General features: G+C 48.6%; 1 protein-coding gene across 1 annotated transcript in view; it reads right to left on the minus strand.

Annotated features, from left to right (window-relative positions):
- The window catches only part of LOC120107466 (translation initiation factor IF-2, chloroplastic-like), a 56029-nt gene extending 32696 nt beyond the window's left edge, over positions 1–23333 (minus strand). The window contains exon 1 of the mRNA XM_039120744.1: positions 23226–23333. Within this exon, the coding sequence (XP_038976672.1) occupies positions 23226–23333 (108 nt within the window). The remainder of the gene's footprint in view (positions 1–23225) is intronic.
- Between the last annotated feature and the right edge of the window lie 1886 nt (positions 23334–25219).

Genomic DNA, 25219 nt, shown 5'->3' on the forward strand with positions numbered 1-25219 from the left:
GAAATTCTTCCGGCGCCAGGCCAGGCATCCAAGGGTTAGGCCTCAGGAAATTCTTCCGGCGCCAGGCCAGGCATCCGAGGGTTAGGCCTCAGGAAATTCTTCCGGCGCCAGGCCAGGCATCCGAGGGTTAGGCCTCAGGAAATTCTTCCGGCGCCAGGCCAGGCATCCGAGGGTTAGGCCTCAGGAAATTCTTCCGGCGCCAGGCCAGGCATCCGAGGGTTAGGCCTCAGGAAATTCTTCCGGCGCCAGGCCAGGCATCCGAGGGTTAGGCCTCAGGAAATTCTTCCGGCGCTAGGCCAGGCATCCGAGGATTAGGCCTCAGGAAATTCTTCCGGCGCTAGTCCAGGCATTCGAGGGTTAGGCCTCAGGAAATTCTTCCGGCGCTAGGCCAGGCATCCGAGGGTTAGGCCCCAGGAAATTCTTCCGGCGCTAGGCCAAGCATCCGAGGGTTAGGCCTTAGGAAATTCTTCCGGCGCTAGGCCAGGCATCCGAGGACTGAGCCTTGGGGAATTCCGCTCGTTGGTCGGCCAAGGCTGGCGCAAGCCGAGGCGACCGGTCGGGGCTTCAGGCTAGTCTGCTCCCGGGATGATCATCGGGTTAGCCTGGCATCCGAGGGCCGAGCCTCGGAAAATTCCGCTCGTTGGTCGGCCAAGGCTGGCGCAAGCCGAGGCGACCGGTCGGGGCTTCAGGCTAGTCTGCTCCCGGGATGATCATCGGGTTAGCCTGGCATCCGAGGGCCGAGCCTCGGGGAATTCCGCTCGTTGGTCGGCCAAGGCTGGCGCAAGCCGAGGCGACTGGTCGGGGCTTCAGGCTAGTCTGCTCCCGGGATAATCATCGGGTTAGCCTGGCATCGGAGGGCCGAGCCTCGGGGAATTCCGCTCGTTGGTCGGCCAAGGCTGGCGCAAGCCGAGGCGACCGGTCGGGGCTTCAAGCTAGTCTGCTCCCGGGATGATCATCGGGTTAGCCTGGCATCCGAGGGCCGAGCCTCGGGAAATTCCGCTCGTTGGTCGGCCAAGGCTGGCGCAAGACGAGGCGACCGGTCGGGGCTTCAGGCTAGTCTGCTCCCGGGATGATCATCGGGTTAGCCTGGCATCCGAGGGCCGAGCCTCGGAAAATTCCGCTCGTTGGTCGGCCAAGGCTGGCGCAAGCCGAGGTGACCGGTCGGGGCTTCAGGCTAGTCTGCTCCCGGGATGATCATCGGGTTAGCCTGGCATCCGAGGGCCGAGCCTCGGGAAATTCCGCTCGTTGGCCACGCGCCTGTCGCTTGCCGCTCGACGGGATTTCTCCGTGGCCAGCTACGATCGTGTTTCTCCTCTTCTCCAAGCGTCGCCTAGGGAACACCAGAAGGGTATTAAATGCTAATTGAGGCGTTACCTGAGAAATCGGATCGCCAGTTGCTGCTTGCAAGGAGTGTCAGTTAAGCGGCCGCGATACGCGCGTTCTTCGAGGCGGATGCGGCCTGGGCGCGAGCGGAGATACGTGGGCCGTGGGATACACACCGCCCGGAGTGTCCTGCATGAAGAATGCAATTAAGGAGAACGACGCTTAGGAGATCGTGGGAGGATACGCCTCGAGAGCTAGAACGGCTCCGGATTCGGTGCGCCCGCCTTTATTGGAGCCACCCGCATCGGAACGACCGGGGGGCCACAGTTTGGCTATAAATATAAGTGCAGGCGCGGTGGAGCCTGCCAAGCCGGAGCTATTCAGGTTGCCATGGATCGTGGACCTCCTCTCCGGCGTGTGGCTGGGAAACCCCCGCTGGAGGAACGGGAGGCGCGCCCCTCGCGACTTCCGCCAACTAGCCGTTTCATCTGGGATCAACAAGGAGGTTCTCCCCGGCGGAACTCCGCTCTAGGCGTTTCATCCGGGATCACATCCCCCCTCCTTTCAGCCCCGCCTCCCGATTGAGCTCTGCGCCAGACGCTTCATCCGGGATCGCGCCTCCTCGCGCTCTTCTTCCTTGTATTCCTTCCCCCCCCTTCTCCTGGGGAGGACCGGAATATCCCTTGGAGGTGGCGTTCCTCTGGAGGCAGCGGGAACTCCTCCTTCGTCCACTTCTTCTTCGTCCGCGCCGGCTCTTCGTCTTTTGCGTGAGGCGTCGATGGCGCCTCCGGGGAGAAGCACCCACGCCCGGTGGGATTGCAGCTGCTTCGGATGGAGGGTTCGGGATCCCAGATCTTCAGCTCCACGGAGTCTCCACCTCTTCCTTGTTTTCTTTACTCCCCAATTCCCCTCTGGGAATTCTTTGTAATCACACGAACACACCGTTGTAACCAGGAATTATTGAAATGAAAAGAATTGTACATTTTTCGAACTGTCTTCCTGGCTTTGTCATTCTACTGGTGATACACCCGCAGGTTAGCGGAATTCCAGCTCCTCGGAATTTCTCGACCATCTAGGGCCTCCAACTGGTAGGAGCCAGGTCGGTTTACCCAGCGAACCCTATACGGGCCTTCCCAATTTGGCGCCAGCTTCCCACCTTCCGCGGGTTGAGATGCTTTGGCTCGCCTTAGCACCAGATCTCCGATTCTGAAAAGTTTCGGTCGGACCTTGGAGTTATAATATCGGGCCACCCTCCGCTGATACATCGCCATCCGAACCTGTGCCATTTCTCTTGCTTCTTCCAAGAGGTCCAGGTTCCCTCGGAGTTGCTCCGAATTGGCCTCGGGTCGGTGCGCGGCCACCCGGGGCGAGGGGAGTCCGAGCTCCACGGGAACAACCGCTTCCGTGCCATAGGTTAGGCTGAAAGGCGTCTCCCCGGTAGGGGTCCGATGCGTGGTCCGATACGCCCAAAGGACATTCTCGAGTTCTTCGACCCAAGCTTGCCCCGTCCGACCGATTCGCGCCTTAATTCCTTGGAGGATTGTCCGATTTGTGACCTCGGCCTCACCGTTGGTTTGGGGATGCGACACAGATGTGAACCGATGCTCGATCCCGAACTCCTCGCAGAAGTCAAGGAAATGCTTGTTGTCGAACTGTCGACCATTATCCGAGATGAGGACCCGAGGTACCCCAAATCGGACAATGATGTTTTTTTTCACGAACTTCCGGACTTGCGCCTCCGTGATAGTGGCCAGCGGCTCTGCCTCCACCCACTTGGTGAAGTAGTCGATTGCAACAATCAAAAATTTCCGCTGGGCTGAAGCGACGGGGAATGGTCTGAGGATATCCATTCCCCACTGTGCGAAGGGCCAGGGCGCGGTGATTGGTGCCAAGGGGACAGAAGGGACTCTCTGGACGTTGGCGTGGCGCTGGCAGGCGTCGCATTTCCGTACGTGATCCTTCGAGTCCTCCAACAAGGTAGGCCAATAATAGCCTTGCCTCATGATCTTGTGCGCTAAGGACCTAGCCCCCAAGTGCGATCCGCAGACGCCCTCATGGACTTCGCCGAGGACGTAGGCCGCCTCCGAGGGGCGGAGGCACCTTAAGAGGGGGGCGGTGAACGAGGTCCGATACAGCCTCCCTTCATAGAGTACGTAGTGGGCAGACTTCTTGACAAGTCGCCGAGCTTGATCTTCGTCTTCAGGGAGGATCCCTTCGGCGAGGTAGGCGACGAGCGGGTCCATCCAAGACGGCCCCGGATCAATCGCCATCACCGCTCCAGCCTCGCTGATGCTCGGGGCATCCAGGGTCTCCAGGTAGATTGCCCTCGACAAGTTGTGCGCCTCTGTGCCCACCAAGCGGGACAACCTGTCGGCCCTGGCATTTTCGCTTCTGGGGACCTGCTGGATGTCGACACTGCCGAGGTCGGAAATGAGTGCTTGCACCTTCCGGACGTAGTTCTGCATGGTCGGGCTCCGGGCCTCGAACTCCCCACGAACCTGCCCGACCACCAGCTGGGAGTCGGTGAAGACCTTCAAACGCCGAATGCCGAGCTCCCTGATGAGTTTGAGTCCCGTGACTAGGGCCTCGTACTCCGCCTCGTTGTTGGTCACTGGAAATCCAAACCTCAAGGCATACTCGGCTATCACTCCATCAGGACTGGTAAGGACCAGCCCGGCCCCTCCACCCTCGGGGTTCGACGACCCATCGATGTGAAGCGTCCAGATCGGGAGGTCGAGGCTGGGCGTTTCCGGCGGTCTAGGTTCCGCCTCCTGCACCGTGCACTCAGCGAGGAAGTCCGCGAGCACCTGGGCCTTGATGGCGGGTCGAGGCTGGTAGCGGATGTCGAACTCACCGAGTTCTACTGCCCACTTCACCAGTCGTCCCGCATTCTCGGGGTTGCTGAGGATCTGCCGTAGTGGTTGATCGGTTAAGAGGGTGACCGAATGAGCCTGAAAATAGGGGCGAAGCCTCCTGGTCGCGGTCAGCAGCGCGAAGGCGATCTTTTCAGCCTTCGTGTACCGCGTCTCGGCATCTCGTAGGACCCGGCTGATGTAGTACACAGGCTTCTGGAGCTTTGCCTCTTCCCGAACCAGCACCGCACTGACCGCGGTTGGGGAGACCGTCAGATAGAGGTAGAGCATCTCCCCTTCTTGCGGCTTGGACAGTAGGGGAGGAGACGCCAGGTATTCCTTGAGCTGGTCGAATGCTGCTTGACATTCGGCCGTCCAGAGGAAGTCTTTCGGGCGTTTTAACACCTTGAAGAATGGTTGGCAGCGTTCGGCCGATTTTGCCACAAATCGTCCAAGCGCGGCGACCCTTCCAGCGAGCTCCTGAACCTCCTTTACTTTGGTCGGAGGGGACATACCTTGGATGGCCTTGATTTTGTCCGGGTTAGCTTCGATACCCCGCTGGTTGACAATGAAACCGAGGAACCTCCCGGCCGAAGCGCCGAAGGCGCACTTCGCTGGGTTCAGCTTCATGCGAAACTTCCGCAAGGTGGTGAAAGTCTCCTCCAAATCCGCGATGTGCTGGTCTGCATGGCGGCTCTTCACCAGCATATCGTCCACGTACACCTCCATGTTCCGGCCGATTTGCTCTTTGAAGATTTTGTTGACGAGGCGCTGGTAAGTGGCGCCAGCATTCTTCAGACCGAAGGGCATTACCTTGTAGCAGTACAGCCCCCGGTCTGTTATAAAGGCAGTTTTCTCCTCGTCCTGTGGGGCCATCATTATCTGGTTGTAACCGGAGAAGGCGTCCATGAAAGACAGCAGCTGATATCCGGAAGTCGCGTCGACCAGTTGGTCTATTCGCGGAAGCGGAAAGCTATCCTTAGGGCACGCCTTGTTCAGGTCGGTATAGTCGACGCACATCCTCCACTTCCCGCTCGCCTTCCAGACTAGTACAACATTTGCCAGCCACTCGGGGTAGCTTACCTCCCTTATGAATCCTGCCTCCAAGAGCTTGTCTACCTCCTGGTCGACCACCCGGATCCGATCCGGGGCACAGTGTCTCTTCTTCTGCTTTATTGGTCGGTGGGTCGGGTCGACGTTGAGGGCGTGAGAAATGACCTCCGGGTCGATCCCAGGTACATCGGCCGCCGACCAGGCAAATACATCGGCATTGGCTCGGAGGAATTCCACCAACCGGGCCCGAGCTCCCGGGTCGAGATTGGCACCGACCCGGACCGCCCGGTCGGGGCGGCCTTCCTCAAGGGGGACTTCGACCACACCCTCGGCCGGCTCCCCCTGCCGCAAGGCCACCTCGTCTCTGGCATCAAGGGACTTGACGCTTAGGGCTTCCACGGGCTTCTTCCCTTTGAGGGTTGCTAGAAAACATTGCCGTGCGGTCGGTTGGTCACCTCGGACCTCTCCGATCCCGACCGCCGTGGGGAACCGCATGAGCAAGTGGTACGTGGAGACCACCGCGCGAAGGGCGTTCAGCCCGGGTCGCCCGAGGATAGCGTTGTAGGCCGAGGGAACACGGACGACCAAGAACCCGAGTCGCACCGTGGCTTCTGCGGGTGCGACGCCCGCAGTTACAGGCAGCTCAACGACACCTTCCGCCGGGACAGCGTCACCGGTGAATCCTACGAGGGGGGTGGACATTTTGTGCAACAACTGTCTGGACAAGCTCATCTTTTGGAAGGCCTCGTAAAACAAAATATCAGCTGAGCTTCCACTATCCACAAGAACACGCCTTACATCATAGTTTGCCATAGTGAGGGAGATCACCATGGCGTCATCGTGGGGAGTCTGAACCCCCTTTACATCCTCATCAGAAAAGGTGATTACATTGCCGACCCTCTGCCTCTTTACGACGGCCGTCCCTGACGCTTCCGTCGAGCCCCCTGCGTTCCTCACGGGCCGAGAGCAGCCCCCAGTGATAGTGTGGATCACGTCCGCAACGGGTCGATTCTGCTCCCGAGGCTCCGGAGGAGCCGGGTCGGCCGGACGCGGGTCTGCGGGGGGACGTCGGTCGCTCACATATCGACCGAGACGCCCCCGACGGATAAGAGCCTCGATCTCGTCCCGAAGCTGGAAGCAGTCCTCTGTGTCGTGGCCGTGGTCTCGGTGGTACTCACAGTACGCCCGGGAGGGCCTCTTTCCAGGGATCCTTCGTATCTGTCTCGGGGCCGGGAGGTCCTCCCGCCCCTTGATCTCCATAAGGATCTGGGCCCGGGGAGTCAGGAGAGGGGTGTACCGGTTGAAACGTCGGGGCGGAGAACGAGGGCGTGGGGCGCCGTGGTTCTTTGCCGGCGACGGGCTTCTGCGCCGACGCTGGGGTGTCGGGCTCCTCCTCTGGCGTGCCTCTTTCCGCCTTTTCCTCCCAAGCTTTTGTGGGATCTCGGCGGCCTCCTTGCTCCGGTGGGCGGCCGCCTCCTCGGCGTCCGCATACTGGTTCGCCCGGGACAACAGCTCTGGAAAGCTCCGCGGCAGGCGTTTGTCCAGGGAGAAGGTGAGTCTGCCCTTCCGGAAGCCACGCTTTAGGGCTGAAAGAGCTACCTCCTGACTCAGGTTCCGGACCTCCAGCGTAGCCCTGTTGAAGCGGGTAAGATAATCCCGCAGGCTTTCTCCCTCGTTTTGCCGGACATCAAAGAGGGAGTCGGAGACCAGTCGCCGCCGGCTACTGACGGCGAAATGAGTGATGAAGAGGCGAGTGAACTGGTCGAAGGACCGGATTGAGTCAGCCTCCAGCCCGGCGAACCATGCCCTTGCCGGGCCACGGAGGGTTGCCGGGAAAGCCTTGCAGAGAAGGGGATCTGATGCTCCGTGGAGGAGCATAAGGGTCCTGAAACTCTCGACGTGATCCCGCGGGTCCGCCGCCCCGTCATAGGGCTCGATCGCCGGCATTTTGAACCCCGGCGGATTCGGGGTCCGCAGGATCCTCGAGGCGAGCGCCGGCTGGAAGGAGATCTCTAAGTCGGCGAAGGGATCTTTGGAATGGCCCTTCAGGACCTGGAGTTGTCGGTGGAGATCGTCCACCCGCCGGTCCAGGGAACGCGACCGGTGGGTGGGAGACAAGGAGCGGTGAGAGGGGGATCGACTGGAGCACGGGTTCCTCGAGGACTGGGGGGTCTGGGAACGCGCCCGGGCCCGCCTCTCGTACCCCGCGCAGCTCCGGTGGGAAGGTCCCGGCAGAATGGAGCGTGCTCGAGAATCCTCCTCGCGCCGGCGCTCCTCCCCATGGGAGAGGAAGGAACGCGGGTTGAGGAGGACAGGCGAACGCTCAGGCAGCGGCGGCTCCTGAGCCTGCTGCGGCGCCCGGGACATCGCACCCTGCAGATTCTGCACCGCCTCCGCGAGGGTGCGAACCTGCTGGGTTAGCTGGTCGAACTGGGCGGCTTCGACCATCTGAATGGGCGGTGGGGCAGTGGAGTATTGCTGAGAGCGTGTTGGGGATGCTGCGGCCTCCCGGCCAGTGGCGCGAGAGGCCCCGCGACCGGAAGCATTGGAAGCTCCACGACCACCTCGCCGTGCCATTACGATCGCTCTGAGATCCGGGGCCCTCCTTCTAGCGCCAACTGTTGCTGGTGGTCCAAACCGAGAACGATTGGCACAGCGGTGTGAACGGGGTTCTCTTTGAGTTGCTTTGGTTGCGCTCCGCCCTCCGCCGTGAAACCTGCAAGCAAGCCTCGCACCACCACCGGGGTAGTGGGGGCCCTCCGACGATCAAGTCAGAGGAGATCGAAGGAGAAGGAGAAGGAGAAGGAGAAGGTAGCGGGTGAGATGATACTCTGGAAGATATATCTTACCCTCCCCCTTCCCCCCCAGCCCCATATATATCAGGCTGGGGGGTTTTTCCGGGGATTCGTCATCGTATGGCATGATGGGGCTGCCACTGACATGACCGTTACAGGGCGTCGTGGGGCAGCGCTGGGTACGGCCATGGCAGGGCATAGTGGAGCTCCGCTTTGTACGGCTGTTACAGGGGATCGTGGGGCGGCGCCGGATACGGCCGTTGCAGGGAGTAGTGGAGCAGGGGGCCGCGGCGTGCCTCAGAGGAACAGTCTGTTGTTGTCGAGAGATTACCGACTTGGGGTCGGATTGCTGGTAGTCTTCCTGGGCGCGCGTGCCGGTCACGTGGGGCATGGTGGCTAAGTTCCCCCATAACAATATTCATGCAGCTTCCATTGTCAATGATGAGGTTTAGAGACTTGTTGGCATGCTCGACGCGAGTGTGAAAGATATTGGTGCACCTCCAATCTTCCTCCACGTTCTCCTCCAGCTTGCAACCTGTAAGAACCCGCCGCACGACGCACACAGGTAGATCTGAAGCTTCTAACTCCACCGCAGGGGCTTCTTCATCATGTTCTTCGTTTCCTTCATTTCCCTCTTCATCAGCGGGCTGAGAGGGAGGAGTGACTTCAGAGGGCCCTATGATCTCATCCTCCTCGCATACCAATGCAAATCGTTGGTCTCGGGTAGGACAAACAACGGCGAAATGGCCTCGCCCGCCGCACTTGTAGCATTCAACAGGATTCTTCCCTTGCAGTGTGGATTGTGGCATAGGACCTTTACCCTTTTCATTAGCCCTTGGAGCACCCCTTTCCTGATATGTGCTTCTATTTACAGAGGTTTCAGATCTGAAAGCAGGGGCGTTACCTCGAGGAAATGGAACTCCTCGGTTGGTGCTGCGCTCGGGAAATCGTCGTACAACTGGTGCTTGCGCAGGGCGTCTTTGTCGTAGCTGCGATTCAACTCGAATGGCGAGTTGGTATGCCTCCTCTAGGCTGAAGATGCGCGTTGTCATTAGCTCCCTCTTGATGTCATCCCTCAGCCCGGATCGGTACCGAGTTAGGGACTGTCGATCCGTCTCCGTGAGGTTGCTGCGGATCATCAACTCATGGAATCGGGCCGTATACTCCTCTACGGAAGAGCTTCCTTGACGAAGTTTCAGAAGTTCTTCGAAAAGTGTCTCCTCATAATCAAGGGGAAGATACTTTTCCTTCAAACGAAGTTTCATCTCCTCCCAATCATTGATAGGGGGCTGTCGGAGTCGATGAAGCTTCTCTTCAATGCTATGCCACCATATGCGTGCTTGGCCCTTGAGCTTCATCTTCACGAATCGCACCTTGGTTTCATTGGGCATGCTGAACCATTCGAAGTAGTCTTCGAGAGACATCAACCAATCCTGGAAGTAGGTTGGGTCCATGCTTCTGCTGTAATCAGCAACTTCTACACGAACCCGCTTCATGACATCGTCGAGATCATGGCGCTCCCGCTGATTTGATGAACATAGGGGTTCCTGAAATTATTCCCCATACGAGGAATGTTTGGAGGGGGCATCCGCTGATCCCTAGGTGGCCTTTGGAGTGATAGACCCCTGGGGGAGAATGCTTCAACATCGGGGTCTCCTCCAAATGGCACTTCTGAATTTTCAGGTTGCGCGGGGACAGCATGTTCATCTTCAAGATTGTTTGGCTCGGGGAAGAGACGATCCCAAACAACTTCCACCTTCTGATTCAAGGCCGCCACTTGCCAGATGAGCTCGGCCATCATCTCAGCACGTTGTCGTTCATTGTTGTAGGGGCGACCACTTCTGGTACTCATGGCGACAAGGATTCGCTCTGATACCAATTGACGCAATCGGGGTGGGCTGCAGATTTTTTCTTCTTGAGGATGGATGAATCTTTCTTCTCTTTTTTTTTTTTTTTCAAGCAATGGCAATGGAGGCTAGGGTTCTTTGTGGTGGAAGGAAGGAGGAAGAAGATGGGTTGCTGGTTGGTGAGATTGGGTTCAAGGAGGGTCAGCCAATGGACCAAAATTAGGCACCAATTTTGTGGGGGCTGAAATTGGCTAGCCCAATTTTTTTAGGCTGAATTGGGTTGTGTGGAGTCCTAATGGCAATAGGACTTAGAGGAGGACGTGGGAAGGAGTCTTGGGCGTGAGAGAGGTGCTGAAATGCTGATGTGGCACTCAAGGAGGGTGCACACAAGAGGTGGAGGCGTGAGAACAAAAGAAGGGATAAGGATAAACTTGAGTTTGTTAGGAAAATCTCATCCAAAATCAACCCAATTTCAAATGGCGTGAAGGGGAGGCGTCCCACCTTTCCTCAGCCCCTTTGGCATCGCACCAGCAAGAGGAGTAGCCTCTCTTCACGCAAACAAACCATAATTTCAAAATCCAAAAGAAAAACTAACTTCATTCATCATACCCTTCTTTATATAGAAAGAAAGGTTGGCACAGAATTTTAAATTGGACTCCTAATTACATGAGGACTCAATTCAAAATTTAAATTTTCTAATTGACCAATCAAAGGCCTTGACACCTAAGCCTAGACACCTAGGAATCCATTCCTTATGGCGTGTGGATTGAAACCCATCAAAAGAAATTCAGCCGCATGCCACGAGTTGGAATCTAGGTGGAACTCCTTCTCGGGTACCAACATCAGCATGAAGTTCGGGAGACTCCTCAAATTTCATTTGATCTCCAAATTTCATGTTCTTATAGTCATTGGAAAGCTACGGATGTCTACTTTCCAACAAAATTTGAATCAACTTAATCAGACTTCTGTAGCTTCCAAAATCTTCAAAATACCACATGGTGTTCAATCTGTCACGGATTTCAACTGGATTTGAACTCTGAATTTCTTCCACATGTGAGAGATCTTCATGGTTGAACTTCTCCACGTGATGAGTGATGATCTTCACGGTATTAGGAATCCTTCTTAATGGCACTCAATTATAAGGACTCAATCTTAAACACATGGACTCAATCCTCTCACATAAGGACTCAATTTCACTCATACGACTAAACTAAATTCTCCACACATGACCCAATATGACTTGACTCAATCCTTGCATAACATGGACTCTTTTGATGCCACTTGGCATTCAATTGCAAACATAAAGCAGCAAATTGCAAACCCAAAATAAGAACTCAAATAAACCCAAAATAAAAGGACTCAATGTGACCAAAATAAAATAGACTCAATCTAATTAAATGCTAGAAATTACGAACCCAATGTGTTTTCGGGCACTCCCAAGCAAGAATCCTAACTCGACGTACATCCATTATGATTTGGGCTTGTGCTCCTGCATCACCTCCTCTTCCTCTTCTTCTCCATTTTAGATAGGGTTTTCAGGGTGAATATCTAGAAGATTCAAGATCAGATCTGAGTCCTCTACTTTCCTTACAAACCTCATCTCCATCTGCTTCAAGACGATTGATCAAGAGTTGATTGAATCCCGACGGGCAGATTTCAGCTTTCAAGTGTTCTGCAACTGCTAGCACTGTTGCGGAAGAAGATCCTTCAGGACTTCGCGTGTACTTCTCGTAGAGGCCATTCGTGTGCGTGGCTGCGAAGTCAAGAATCAGATTCACAACTTTCATCCATCATAAAAGGTATTAATCTAGCATTAATCATTTATTATGGTGTCAAGGTCTAGGTCCGATTTCCCGAGGTTTTACCCTCTTTTGGGGCTCCTCACAGAGATATCTCCAGAATCCATTCGATGGATATTCGGAGATTAATTGGAATAGAGTTCTTAAGTTTTAGATCTGATAGTTAATCATGCATAAAAGTTTTAGCATAATTGTTTAAACGATTCCGGCATAATCCTATGTGTTCTTAATGTGCTGATTTCTAGATTTGATCTTGTAAGCATGCATGAATTAAATTGTTTGATTCATTTTTCCGCTGTATTTTTGAAATTTTAAAAGAACTACGTGTGGCTTGATTCCCCTTGTGAAGGGGTACGTAGGCAACCCGATCAGGTTCAGCCATGGTTTTCAAAAAAAAAAGAAAAAAAATTCAGCATGCTAAACACCGAAGAACCTAAGAATAACTTTCAACAATGTTTTTAGATTTAGAAATAATTCTAGTTTGTTTCCCAAGGTGGCATGCATAGAAAGCTTTGACCTTGCAGAAATTAATCTAAATAAACCAATGACAAGGTCTTTTGAGATTAAGTCCATACGAGCATGAGTTGATTTTATATGCCAAACTAGTTTCTTTAATCTTGGTATTCATAATGCATATATATAAAAATATACCAAGTACACATTCTTATGCCTAAGATCAATAAAAGATAATGCCATGAAAAAAAAACTCTCAATCAAGCATATAGAGGATTCAAAAAGATATTTTAAGAAAATTGATTAATCATTAACAAAGTATCCATCAATAAGTAAAGTATAACATAGAAAGATGGAGGAATTTGAATTTATTTCTTCTATTTCAATTGCTTTTTCTTGATTACATTTAAGTTCCATTATTTAACATGTGTCTAGAACACCCATTTGTGTGAAAGTTCCATTTGTTCCATGGGTATCTTGGCACATCTACATCTACACCCTCATATTTTCATTTTGGGTACCCAAGCTTGTTTGGATCCTTGAGAGTTAGGACATATGGTTCCTTTTGGAACCCAAATCTGTTTAATAGTAATAACTTTACCATTTGATTTAATTGTACTAGAACTATAGGTAAAGTTGTTATGCCCATTCTTTTGATGTTTGAAATACGTTATCCTTTTTGATGATTTGCTTGACGAATTTATAACCTTTTTCTTTAGGAATTCATTGCTAAGCAAAGGAGTTAAGCCAAATTTTGATTTATCAAAAACAGCATGTTGACTTTCAAACATCATTTTTAATCTTTCTGAACTTACAGTGAATTTGTTAATAAAAGATTTTAATTGGTTAATTTCTTCACTTAAGTTTTGATTTTCTTTAATTAAATTCTGATTTTTCTGAATCAATTGTTCTGAATTTAACCTTAAGCTTTCATTTTCAGAATTTAGTTTATCTTGTATTTCAGCAATAGAATTTCTTTCTTTTGAAATTTTCAGATTTAGTTTTTTAAGATTTTTATTCTTAATAGCTAATTTTCTACATTCACCATTTTCTACATTCACCATACAAATCATGAAAAGCATTTAATAATTCATCATAAGAGAATTCTTCTTGAAAAATATTTGATGTAAAAGTAGATTCAGATTTTACCTTATCTTCTTGTGCCATAAAGCACAAGTTAGTTACCTCTTATAGTTCTTTGGAGCTAATATCATCATTGTTGCTCCTAACTTTTATTTTCTTTCTTGACTCTTCCTTGGTCAAGGCTTTCTTTCTTTTTATCTCTTTCTTCCTTTCTTCTTGCTTCCTCTTCTTCTTTGTCTTTAGGAAGCTTTTGAATTTTTTTGTTGTTCTTTCTTCCTCGAGTCGACTCGGGTTTACTTGGAGTCGACTCGACTGACTTGAGAGGCAACTCGAGATCTTCGGGAGACGTCTCGTTCTCAGAGGCCTAAAAAACGATTCTCTGTCTTTTGAACTGATGTGCCTCGGAGTCGACTCGAGCTTTGTTGGAGTCGACTCGGCTAACTTGGGGGTCGACTCTGAAATACATGGAGTCGACTCGAGCTTTGTTGGAGTCGACTCGGCTAACTTGGGGGTCGACTCTGAAATACTTGGAGTCGACTCGTTCACAGGATCTCCAAAACTGAGTCTCTGCCTTTCAGACTGTTTTCCTCTAGGAGTCGACTCGGCTGATGTGGGAGATTCTGCAGTCTCATTGTTAGTATGTAATTGAAGCACATGTGAGCTAATCTGAGATTTGTCATAAATAATTTCTAAAGTATCCCAGATTTCTTTAGCAGATAAGCATGCAGAAATTTTATTAAATATAGTTTCATGGATAGCACAATATAGTATGTTCATAGCATTAGCATTCAATTGTGCTAAGTCTTTTTCATTAATAGTTTGAGAGAGTATGTGAAGGTCATTTATTATGATATTCCATAAATCATAGTTTTGTGATTGAATAAAAATGCGCATGCGTGCTTTCCAATGTGTGTAGTTTAAGCCATTAAATAGTGGAGGTCTATCAATTAATTGTCCCTCTCCTAGAAAACTATCTATTTGAGTTGTCATGTTCTTTGGCTCTTGATCGTGAGATCAACAATTAATCTTAGAGTACCTGCTCTGATACCACTTGTTGCCCAAGATGACAACCCAAGAGGGGGGGTGAATTGGGTTTTCTAAAAATTTGTGTTTCCTAATTTTTTACTTTAAATTGAATGCAGCGGAATGATAAGATGTTACTTACTTAAGCTCTAGGCAATTACAAGTTATGTAGTGATAAATTAAGCTAGAGCAATTATACTATGGCTTTAGGGCGCAATTGATCCTAAATTAACTTATAGTTGTATGATCAATTTAATCTATGTGAATGGAAAGAATAGAGTGAAAGCTAAGCAAGTTCTAAACAATCTCTTATAATCAATTAGAAAATAAAGCTAGAAATATTACACAGTTAAGTATGTATGTAAGGCATGAAACGCAAGAAATAAGGCATCACAAACACAAAGATGTATAGTGGTTCGGTGCACCCCAGCACCTACATCCACTTCCCAAGAACTCTTGAAAATTTCACTATAATCCCTTAGATTACAGCCGGTTGTTTTACAAGCTCACAACCCAACTTGTTGTTTTCGCGAGATCACAACGAACTCGGTCAGTTTTCACAGGCTCACCGACTAGAACCAATCCAATTGTTTTCACGGACTCACAATCCAACCCAGTTGGTTTTTTCCGGTTCACCAACCACAACCTTACACCGTTAGTTTTTCCTTTGGCTCACCAACAAACCTTAACACCGTTGGTTTTTTTCCTTTGGCTCACCAACAAACCTTAATACCGTTGGTTTTTTCTTTGGCTCACCAACAAACCTTAACCCTTGATTCAATCCCTTGATTGAATCAAGTTACAAGATATTAGACTAAGAATTTAAAGCAAATACAAGCTTCTTAAATAAGCAAATATAGCAAATATAAACAAGTAGAGTAAGGAGAAGAAGCCCTCAAACAAATTTGTAGATGAAGGAACTCGGCTTCTTCTTTACTTGACCCTCTTCTGATTTGGCACGAGGTAGAGGATCACTGAGGCAGCACACAGTTGGAGAGGAAGCTTTGGGATTCACTCGGATGCTCTTCTTCTCTCTCTTTTGCTTTGAATGGACCTTTTGTGCTTTTGGGAGATTTCTCTTAAAATCTCTTTCCTAATTATTCTCTCCCACTTCCTTAACTTCTTCCCTAGCTCTCCCCTTGATTTTATAGCTTTGGATGGCGTGGGAATAAAAATCTAGCCGTTAGAGACAAAAATAGAGCCGTTGGAGTCAAGAAAAAACTAGCTGTTATGCCTTCCAGCGTGCTCGAGTCGACTCGGCTGAAGCAGGAGTCGACTCGGCTGAAGCAGGAGTCGACTCGGCTGAAACAGGAGTCGACTCGTGAATAGGAGTCTGTCGGTACTGTAGCTGGGAGTCGACTCGAGCACTGTAGCGCTGAAGTTGGAGTCGACTCGAGCACTGTAGCGCTGAAAATCAACTCTCTGTCTTTTTGTCTGTTCTCAGTCGGAGTCGACTCGCAGAGTCTCGGAGTCGACTCGAGCACTGTTCCTTGAAACTTCAGAGTGCCAGAGTCGACTCTGAACTTCCAGGAGTCAACTCGAGAACTATTCTTTTGAATCTTTCTTTGAATTTGCTCCTCCAACTTGAATCCTTTGAACTTGAAACTTGGATCAATGAAGTATAGCTTTCTTTCAACTTTTTGAGAGCTTTTGAGGTCTTCTTCTATTTTTCCAACTTGCTATGTTCCTTGCAAAATAAATTATCTTTCTTCTTGCAACACAAGCATTAGTAATTATACTTCAAGATTTTGTGATCATCAAAATTAATCTTTAAATCAATCTTTGGGTCATCAATCTTAATTGGCTCTGATCTATGCTGATTAATCTCATTCTGATATTATTGCCTTGAGTTATATGATTCATATTCTTGCAATAATTTGACATGCATTAACTGAAAATCAGAGTACAATAAGGAAAAGAAATATTTGAGTATCATTATCTTTGTGCTTAATGTTTCATTATCTTGCAACCTTTTTTTATGTTGTCAAAAAGAGGGAGGAATATCTGAGTATATGCTCATAATGTTTTATGCTCATAATGTTTTATGCATTGATTAATCAATTGATTAAATCTAAAATATTGTCATGAAGTATGTTTTAAATATGCATGTTTTCTACTTCATGCAACTTAGCTATGCATTAGTTCTAAAACAAAATCTATTTTATATTGCATATACTCCAAGTTTTGTCATCATCAAAAGGGGGAGATTGCTGACCCAAAGGTTGATTTAACGATTGATTTTGATGATCACAAAACCTTGAAGTATAATTACTAATGTTTGTGTTGCAAGGAGAAAGATATTTATTTTGCAAGAAATATAGCAAGTTGGAAGAATACAAGAAGGCCTCTAAAGCTCTCAAGAAAAGTTGGAAGAAAGCTACACCTCATTGGCCCAAGGTTCAAGTTCAAAGGCTTCAATTTAGAAGAGCATATCTCAAAAAAAATTCAAAGGAACGGCGCTCGAGTCGACTCCTACAGTTCCGAATCGACTCCAAGGAGTAACTGACAGAAAGATAGAGAGATGGGTTTTAGATCCTGTTACCGAGTCGACTCCAGAAGGATGCGAGTCGATTCCGACATTTGGCGAGTCGACTCCTAAGTATGCCCGAGTCGACTCTCAGAGAAAAGCTGACTGAAAGGCAGAGAATCAAACTTAGTAACCCTGCGAACGAGTCGACTCCGAGAATTCCAGAGTCGACCCCAAGTCAGCCGAGTCGACTCCGGAACTCTGCGAGTCGACTCCGAGGCAGCACAGATCAACAGACAGAGGATCGGCTTTTTGGACTCTGAGAGCCGAGTCGACTCCAAGAGAATCCGAGTCGACTCGAGGAAGAAAATCAGAAAATGTCCTCTGGATTCCTGAGAATGAGCCGACCCCCAAGTGCCCGAATCGTCTCCAGCTATTGGCGAGTCGACTCCAGTTTGGTCCGAGTCGACCCTAGGACAAGGCATGCATATTAATTCAAATTTGGAACAGTGGCCGAGTCATCTCCAGTCAAGCACGAGTCGACTCTAGTAACAGCCGAGTCGTCTCCAGATCGCGCGAGTCGACTTCGATCCCAACGGATACATTGTCAGAATGTGCAGACGGGTCATAACGGCTCTATTTTTGTCTCTAACGGCTAGATATCTGTTCCCAAGTCTTCAAAAGCTATAAAATCAAGGGGAGAGCTAGGGAAGAAGTTAAGGAAGTGGGAGAAAACACATAGGAAAGAGATTTCAAGGAAGATTTCAAGAGAAACCTTCCAAAAGCACAAAAGGGCCATTCAAAGCAAAAGTGAGAGAAGAAGAGCATCCGAGTGAATCCCAAAGCTTTCTCTCCAACAGCGTGCTGCCTCAGTGATCCTCTACCTCATGCGAAATCAAAAAAGGGTCAAGTAAAGAAGAAGCCGAGTTCCTTCATCTACAAAACTTGTTTGAGGGCTTCTTCTCTTTACTCTATTTATTTATATTGTTATATCTGCTTGTTTGAGAAGCTTGTATTTGATTTAAACTCTTGTTCTAATATCTTGTAACTTGATTCAATCAAGGGATTGAATCAAGGGGTTAAGGTTTGTTGGTGAGCCAAGTACAAAACCAACGTTGTAAGGTTGTGGTTGGTGAGCTTTTGGGAAAACCAACTGAGTTGATTGTGAACCCGAAAAACAATCGTTGTAAGGTTGTGGTTGGTGAGCCTTTGGGAAAACCAACTGGGTTGATTGTGAACCCGGAAAACAATCGTTGTAAGGTTGTGGTTGGTGAGCCTTTGGGAAAACCAACTGGGTTGGATTGTAAGCCCGTGAAAACAATCGGATTGGTTTTAGTCGGTGAGCCTGTGAAAACCGACCGAGTTCGTTGTGATCTCGTGAAAACAACAAGTTAGGTTGTGAGCTTGTAAAACAACCGGCTGTAATCTGAGGGATTATAGTGAAATTCCCAAGAGATCTTGGAAAGTGGATGTAGGTGCTGGGGTGCACCGAACCACTATACATCTTTGTGTTTGTGATGCTTTATCTCTTATGTTTCATGCCTTACATTCTTACTTGATTGTGTAATATCTCTAGCTTTGTTTCCTATTGATTTATAAGTGATTGTTTAGAACTTGCTTAGCTTTCACTCCATCCTTACCATTCACATAGATTATAATTGCTCTAGCTTAATCTTCCACTACTTTACTTGTAATTGCCTAGAGCTTAAGTAAATAACATCTTATCATTCTGCTGCATTCAATTCAAATTAAATTAGGGAACATAATTTTTTAAAAAACCCAATTCGCCCCCCTCTTGGGTTGTCACCTTGGGCAACAGTGTTAATCATCAAAATACCACTATCATCCTTAATCTCCCCCTTTTTGATGATTACAAAATATTGAGTATGAGTAGATTGATACTTAACTTAAAATTAGTTTTAGAAGAGCTCAAGTTGCTGAATTTCAGCTTTTCAAATTTGAGAGTGAAGTCTCCCCATTTTTCATCCAAATATTGCCAATTTGAGCTTTTGATTTTCTCCCCCTTTCTTTTATATGTGGTTAAAGATGAAACTTCAAAAATTTAAGATAAAGCAAGAGTTTCAGATTATGTATCGAGATATGAGAGGTATGTGTCAAATTCTAAAATTTGATTGAGAGTTTAGACTTTAACATTTTCATTGTTACATATCGCTCCTCCTTAAGTGTATATTATCTCCTATTATAATTTTCAACCTTGTTTGTCAACTTATTGCAACTTCTTTCTTTCCTTGCTTCTCCTCCTTTTTGTTATCATCAAATAGGTGCATGGCAATAGATAAGTAGACGCAGTAAATAAACAGTCAAGTTTTACTGATCAAAATGGAACATTGTAGTACATTAACGCCAAAAATACAATGTTCTTCAATCAAAGTGCAAAGTATATGAACAACACAAAATACATATGAGAACTAGATAAATCCTAGGCACTAATCATAATGCTAACATCAGCCTAGGGGGTATCTAATGGCTGTGATCTAGTCCTCATCCTCCTAGCATAAGTGGCGAGGGGAGGTCGAGCCTGATGGGACTGAGTCTGGCTTGGACCTCGCTGAGCTGGATGACTCTGTGCCGAAACCTCTTACTCAGCTGCTCGGGGCACAGATGGACCATGAGCCTCTCTCTCCGTAATGCTCCTACCTGCTCTCTGAGATCGCTAATCTCAGCAGTCATGATGTCCATCCTGCTCATCAATCCGTCAGAGATGGTCCTCGCCTGAGCTGACACAAGCTCAGTCATCCTACTCCAAAAATCCTCTGTGCACCCCGTGGGTATAGATGACGATGAAGGTCCAGCCTCTGAAGGTGCTGTAGGATGATCCGCAGGTACCTCAGCCTCAGGGATGGGGTCTCCAATCTCTGGCGCATCACCCTCTCGTGCATCATCCTCTGGTGCATGTATCCCTGCTCCTGCACGCACCCACTGCCCGTTCACCTTCTCATAACCCATGCGAATTAGGGACCGTGCAGTGTAAGTGTCAGTGAATAGTAGATGCCTGGAGATCTCTCCCTCTACTGATATGTCATGCTGTCGGAATATCAGGATGAGTATCATACCGTAGGGCAAAGAGACTCTCGATTTGCATATGGCCTCTCGCATCTGCCTGATCATCATAGCTGGAAGATTCAGGGGAATACCCTCAATAACGTGCTCCATAATAACCAAATCTCGCTCAGATATGAGATCAAATCTCCCACTTTTCGGAAACAAAATCTTACCTATGAAGTTGTGCAACAACCTCATCTCAGCTGATAGAGAGCTCGCTATCACCTTTTCGGAAAAGTCAAAATCATCGTTCTTAAGGATCAACTGTAGAGCTCTCAACTTATTTTCCGACCTTTCTGGAGTTGCACCTTCGCAGGGGAGATGAAGCAACTCACTCAGACTTTCTTCTGAAACCCTAACCCTTACACCTCGGACCTCAGATACAAGCCCTCCCATTCTAACTTTTAGGAAGGCATAGAACTCACGAACCAAGCCCGGGTAGGTTACCAAATCTAGGGAGCAAAGATACTCCCATCCCTACCTTCGGATCCAACCCCCAACCGAAACCCTTCTTCATCCAAAAATTTGGAGTGGATCCTTCTCCCTGTGGTTACCAGTCTTCCCGCATATTTAGCAAGTTGAACTGAAGGGGAGGGAGGTGGAGGAGGCTCTGCACGTGTCTCACCTTGTGGAGGCACTGTAGACGAGTCCCTAGCATGCCTATCAACAATGGTTGGCCGTGAGACTCTCCCAGATCGCTTAGCAACGGCTCGCTTGGGTCCCATTCCTTCCAAGATCTTGATTTAACGGCTTGGAGAAGCAATCTAGCACTATTTGAAGATGATTGGAAGAGATTGGAAAGTGGAAAATAGGGTTTAGGAAGAGGACAGGATGAAACAGTGCCCTAAAATAGCTCACGGGTCCCTCTTTAAAAACAGGGTCCCGCCGTTAGGTCGACCCCAGATTTTTCTTGGGTCGACTCCACGTAGGGTCGACCCCATTCTGGCTCGGGTCGGCCTCAGTTCAGAAAATTTTCTTTCTCTTCTTTTTCTTTTAAAAATTCTTCCTTTCCTCCAATCCTTACAAGTTCTTTATGGAACAATGATACATGAGTAAGGAATCTATAGATGACTAGTTTGACTAATGTTTCATGGATTTTTCGAAATGTGAGAAGAGTATCATCAGACAACTTGCTCCTTTTTATATCTCCTCAATCAAAAGGATCACATATGCCTAATTCCCTCCTAAGCATGCAAAATATATCTTCACTTAAAGGTTTTGTGAATATGTCAGCTAATTGTTTCTCAGTACATACATGCTCAATACATATGTTTCCATTTTGCACATGATCTCTATTGAAATGATATCTTATTTCAATGTGTTTGGCTTTAGAATGCTGAACCGGATTTTTAGTAAAGTTAATGGCACTAGTGTTATCACACTTTATAGGAATGTTGTCAAGTTTAATTCCATAGTCCTCTAGTTGTTGCTTGAGCCATAGTACTTGAGCACAGCAACTCCCAGCAGCTATATATTCGGCCTCAGCCGTTGACAATGCTACCGAATTCTGCTTTTTGCTAAACCATGATACTAAGTTATTTTCTAAAAATTGACATGTTCCACTAGTGCTCTTCCTATCTAATTTGCAACCAGCAAAATCTGCATCAAAATATGCAAGTAAATCTAGATAGGAGTCACTAGAGTACCATAAACCTATGTTTGTGGTTGCTCTTAAATATCTAAGAATTCTTTTGACAACAGTTAGATGTGACTTCTTAGGATCTGATTGGTATCTAGTACATATTCCCACACTAAACACTATGTCTGGCCTACTAGCAGTTAATGCGGACACTAGTACTGGACTGATTATTTTACGGGATCACGGTCGTCGCAGGACGGTCCAGCCACTTTCATTGTGGTTGGATTGATTTATGTTATTTTTATTATTTTATGTTGGTAGGATTAATTTGCATATTGTCATTTGAGGACTTTGTTCAGATTGTTTTCTTTGTAGGGACCTATCTGTTATTTTGTGGCCCTATATGTATGTGGGGCAGGCATTTGTTTTTTTTTCAATGAATGAATACAAGAAAATTAGCCTTCTTCTTCCTCCTCCTCTCCTTTTTTTTCTTCTTCTTCCCCTCTTCTTCTCCTCTTTCACGCTGCCTTCCATCCCTTACATCCGTCCTGCATCAGCTTTGGTATCAGAGCAGGCCTGACTTTACCTCTGTTGCTGAAGTCAAAGGATCCAGTTTATGGACGGACCCCCGCCGATTCCTTTTCGGCCTTTTCCTCATCTGTATTTTGCTGGAGTAGTTGCACCGCAGACGCCAGATCGTACGGAGGGTCCCTGCACAACACGCATTTTGAAGAAAAAGGGGCGTTCCCTTTCTTCTTTATTTTCTTCCCTCTCCCTCATCTCATCTCCTGTGAGGACAAAAGGGGCAAAACCCTCCCGTCGGTCGCTTCCCACCCGTCGCCACTCCACCGGCCCTTCTCCCCATACGCCGTCGTCGCCATCGTCGCCCACCACCACCATCGTCTCCTTTCCTTCTGTCCTCCCTCTCGGTTCCCGCACAGAAGGAGAAGACCTCGTTGCCGGCTACCCCCAAGGTGGCCCGAGTGGCAAATAGGCCGGCCCTCTCGTCGTTTTTCCCCTTCAGCCGCCGCTACGCAGGCGCCAACCACCGCCTTCACCTTGCAGCGCCGCCGATCCGCCATTGGAAGCCGCCGCGTCGCCCCGGAATCTTCGGCCGCACCCTACTGCCTCCGCCCGTGGCCGAAACTAGGAGAAGGATGCCGCCACCTTACGAGACGCCGCCCTAGCACTCTCCTCCGTCGGTGCAATGCCTCCCCGCAACCACCGCCGCGAAATCCGTCGGGAGCATCGAACGGTCGAAGGTGGAAGATGATCTACAGTGCGGGTAAGGTTTCGACCCGTTAGCCCATCACCCATTAGCCCGAACCAATTCAAAAAAAAAAATCAAAATTCAAAATTCAATATTGCGGATCGGATTGTCTTAACGGGATGGGTCAATTAACCTGATAACCCGAGTCCATTTGGGTTATCAAAAAAAAAAAAAAAATTGAATTGCCGCACGTGACGCGTAAGTCACGCACGTGCGGGAACTTCTTTCCCTTCTTATTTTCCTGATTTCTCCCTTGGGTTTTCCGACCACCGCTTTCCGCTATCCCACGCTGCTTCTTTTCAGCCGTCACCACTCCCGCCCACCGTCGCCGCCGCCGCCGCCAATTCTTCTTCGCACCACCGCGCCGCCGCCTCTCTCCTCTCCCGCAGCTGCTGCTGCACCGCAAAACACTCGCCGGTCCGTCCGAACCCTCCACCACTTCCTACGCCCACCACCTCAGCCACCCACTCTGCCGTTCACTGCTATCTGCGCCCCCGCCCGTTTCCCACAGCCGCTGCTATCTCTGCTGCTTGCACTATCGCGCCGCGCACCGCCCCCGCCCTGTCGTGCCGCCGCTCGCCGCTGTTAGTCGCCGCCGCGCCGCCGCCTGCTAGTCACCGTTGCATTGCCCTCGCCGCCGCGTTGCCCTAACCGCCGCGCCGCCGCGTTGCCATTGCCACTGTCGGCTGCTGCAGCATTCCTGTCCATGCTGACAGTCACCACCATAGGACGCTACAACCACAGCCACCATCAGCTGCTCCGTCCACCTCCACAGAAGTTGTCGTAGTGACGACCCTACGACGTAGTGACCATCTTCCAGCACCATTTCAGCTTGATCATCTTCTGCGAGCAGAGGCCTCTTTCCGATTGGGTCAGCTCTATTTTCCCCTCCCCTACAGGTTAAACTTGTTCATTTAAATTGGCATTAATTATTGCATTTTTGTGCTTGGTGATAAGTTCCACAAATTCAAAACACACGCAGCCACACACATCCACAAGACAAATAGAAACCCTAGTAATCACATTTCTTTAATATTCACTAGGGAGCTAGATCAAATCGGGGAGACATACGTGGCTCCGTGACACCTTGCATAGTCTGAAAAATTAGTACTACTTGACTGTACTACTTGTTGGCCTACGCTTCATAGTAATTTTCAGTTTGCAATATTTATTTGCTAGGGAGAAGTTTTAGCTTATATTGGGCATAAACTTTGCAATTTTGAATTATTTTCATGCATTAGGTCTACTTAGGAACCTTTATAATTGGTAGGAACATCCATATCGTCATTCATTTTATGCATCTACGTAGTGGTCGTGTCGCATCTCATTCTGAGTCCCACCTAGACATGGATTCTAAAATTGAAGCTCTATTAAAAGCTATCCACGACACCAATGCCCAAGTCCAAACAAACAATGTCCAAATTCATGACCTAACCACAATGTCCACCCAGGTAACTGCCCGACTCGATTCAATTGAGGCTTCACTTCAGAGGGTTATTGAATCCCAGAAAGCTAGTAACCCCCATTTACCGGGTCTTGAAGGAGACGACACCCTAGAACAAACCCTAGAATGACAAGACTCGGTTCGGCAAGACAACTTTGATAATAGGCCTGTTCCAGGTCACCATCATGCCTACCCTCACCCTAGAGGATCTGGTCCCTTTCCTAATGTTGATAGAGGTTACCGACATCTCGTAGAACCCAGAGAACCTCGTGACCCTGATGACGATGTAATGCGAGGTATTAGGGTTGAAGCCCCCACTTTTGACGGTCGTCTTGATCCGAAAGTCTTCTCAGATTGGTTACGCGAAATGGATCATTTCTTTGAGTGGTACAATCTGTCTGATGAGAAAAAAATCCGATTCGCTAGGATGAAACTTCTTGGTCGAGCTAAACTGTTTTGGCAAAATACTGAACAACTGTTAGCTAGGAGACATCAACCTGCTATTACTGATTGGATCGAAATGAAAGAAAAATTGAAAGAAAAATACCTTCCATTAAGCTATCAAGCTGACCTCCTAGATCGATGGAATAATTTAAGACAAGGTAGCCGCACCGCTACTGATACATCGCTCAATTTGACGAATTTATGATGCGAAGTAGTGTAGCTGAGGATGAACGTATGATCCTGAGCCGGTTTCGACGAGGCCTAAATGATGAGCTTAGGAAAGAACTTATCCTTCGTGAAGTGGCCACCTTAGACCAAGCCTATACATTTGTGCAAAACTATGAGCAATTTTCCAAATCCATGTTTGCTAGGCGCCCTGACACCAGACGGATACCCACTAGTACTCAACCATCTGGACCCAGGCCCCCATTCGGGTCTGTCCCACCTAAGCCCTTTTCTTCTACACCTATCCAAAACTGAGATATTAAAGGCAAAGGAGTTTTAGGTGAACCTCCAAAGACAAACTCAAGAATTCAGTGTTTTTGTTGCCCAGTAGATACAACCCAAGAGGGGGGGTGAATTGGGTCTTTTAAAACTTTTATGCTACTTCTAAAACTTTATGATTAACTATGCTAAGTTGTATAGATGCACAGTGAAAGTTAAACTTAGCAAGGGTTTGATGTATAGACTTCGACTTGATTAAATATGCTTGCAACTAAAGGAT

The sequence above is a fragment of the Phoenix dactylifera genome, unplaced genomic scaffold, assembly GCF_009389715.1.
Source record: "Phoenix dactylifera cultivar Barhee BC4 unplaced genomic scaffold, palm_55x_up_171113_PBpolish2nd_filt_p 000874F, whole genome shotgun sequence".
In the NCBI taxonomy this organism is placed as follows: Eukaryota; Viridiplantae; Streptophyta; class Magnoliopsida; order Arecales; family Arecaceae; genus Phoenix; species Phoenix dactylifera.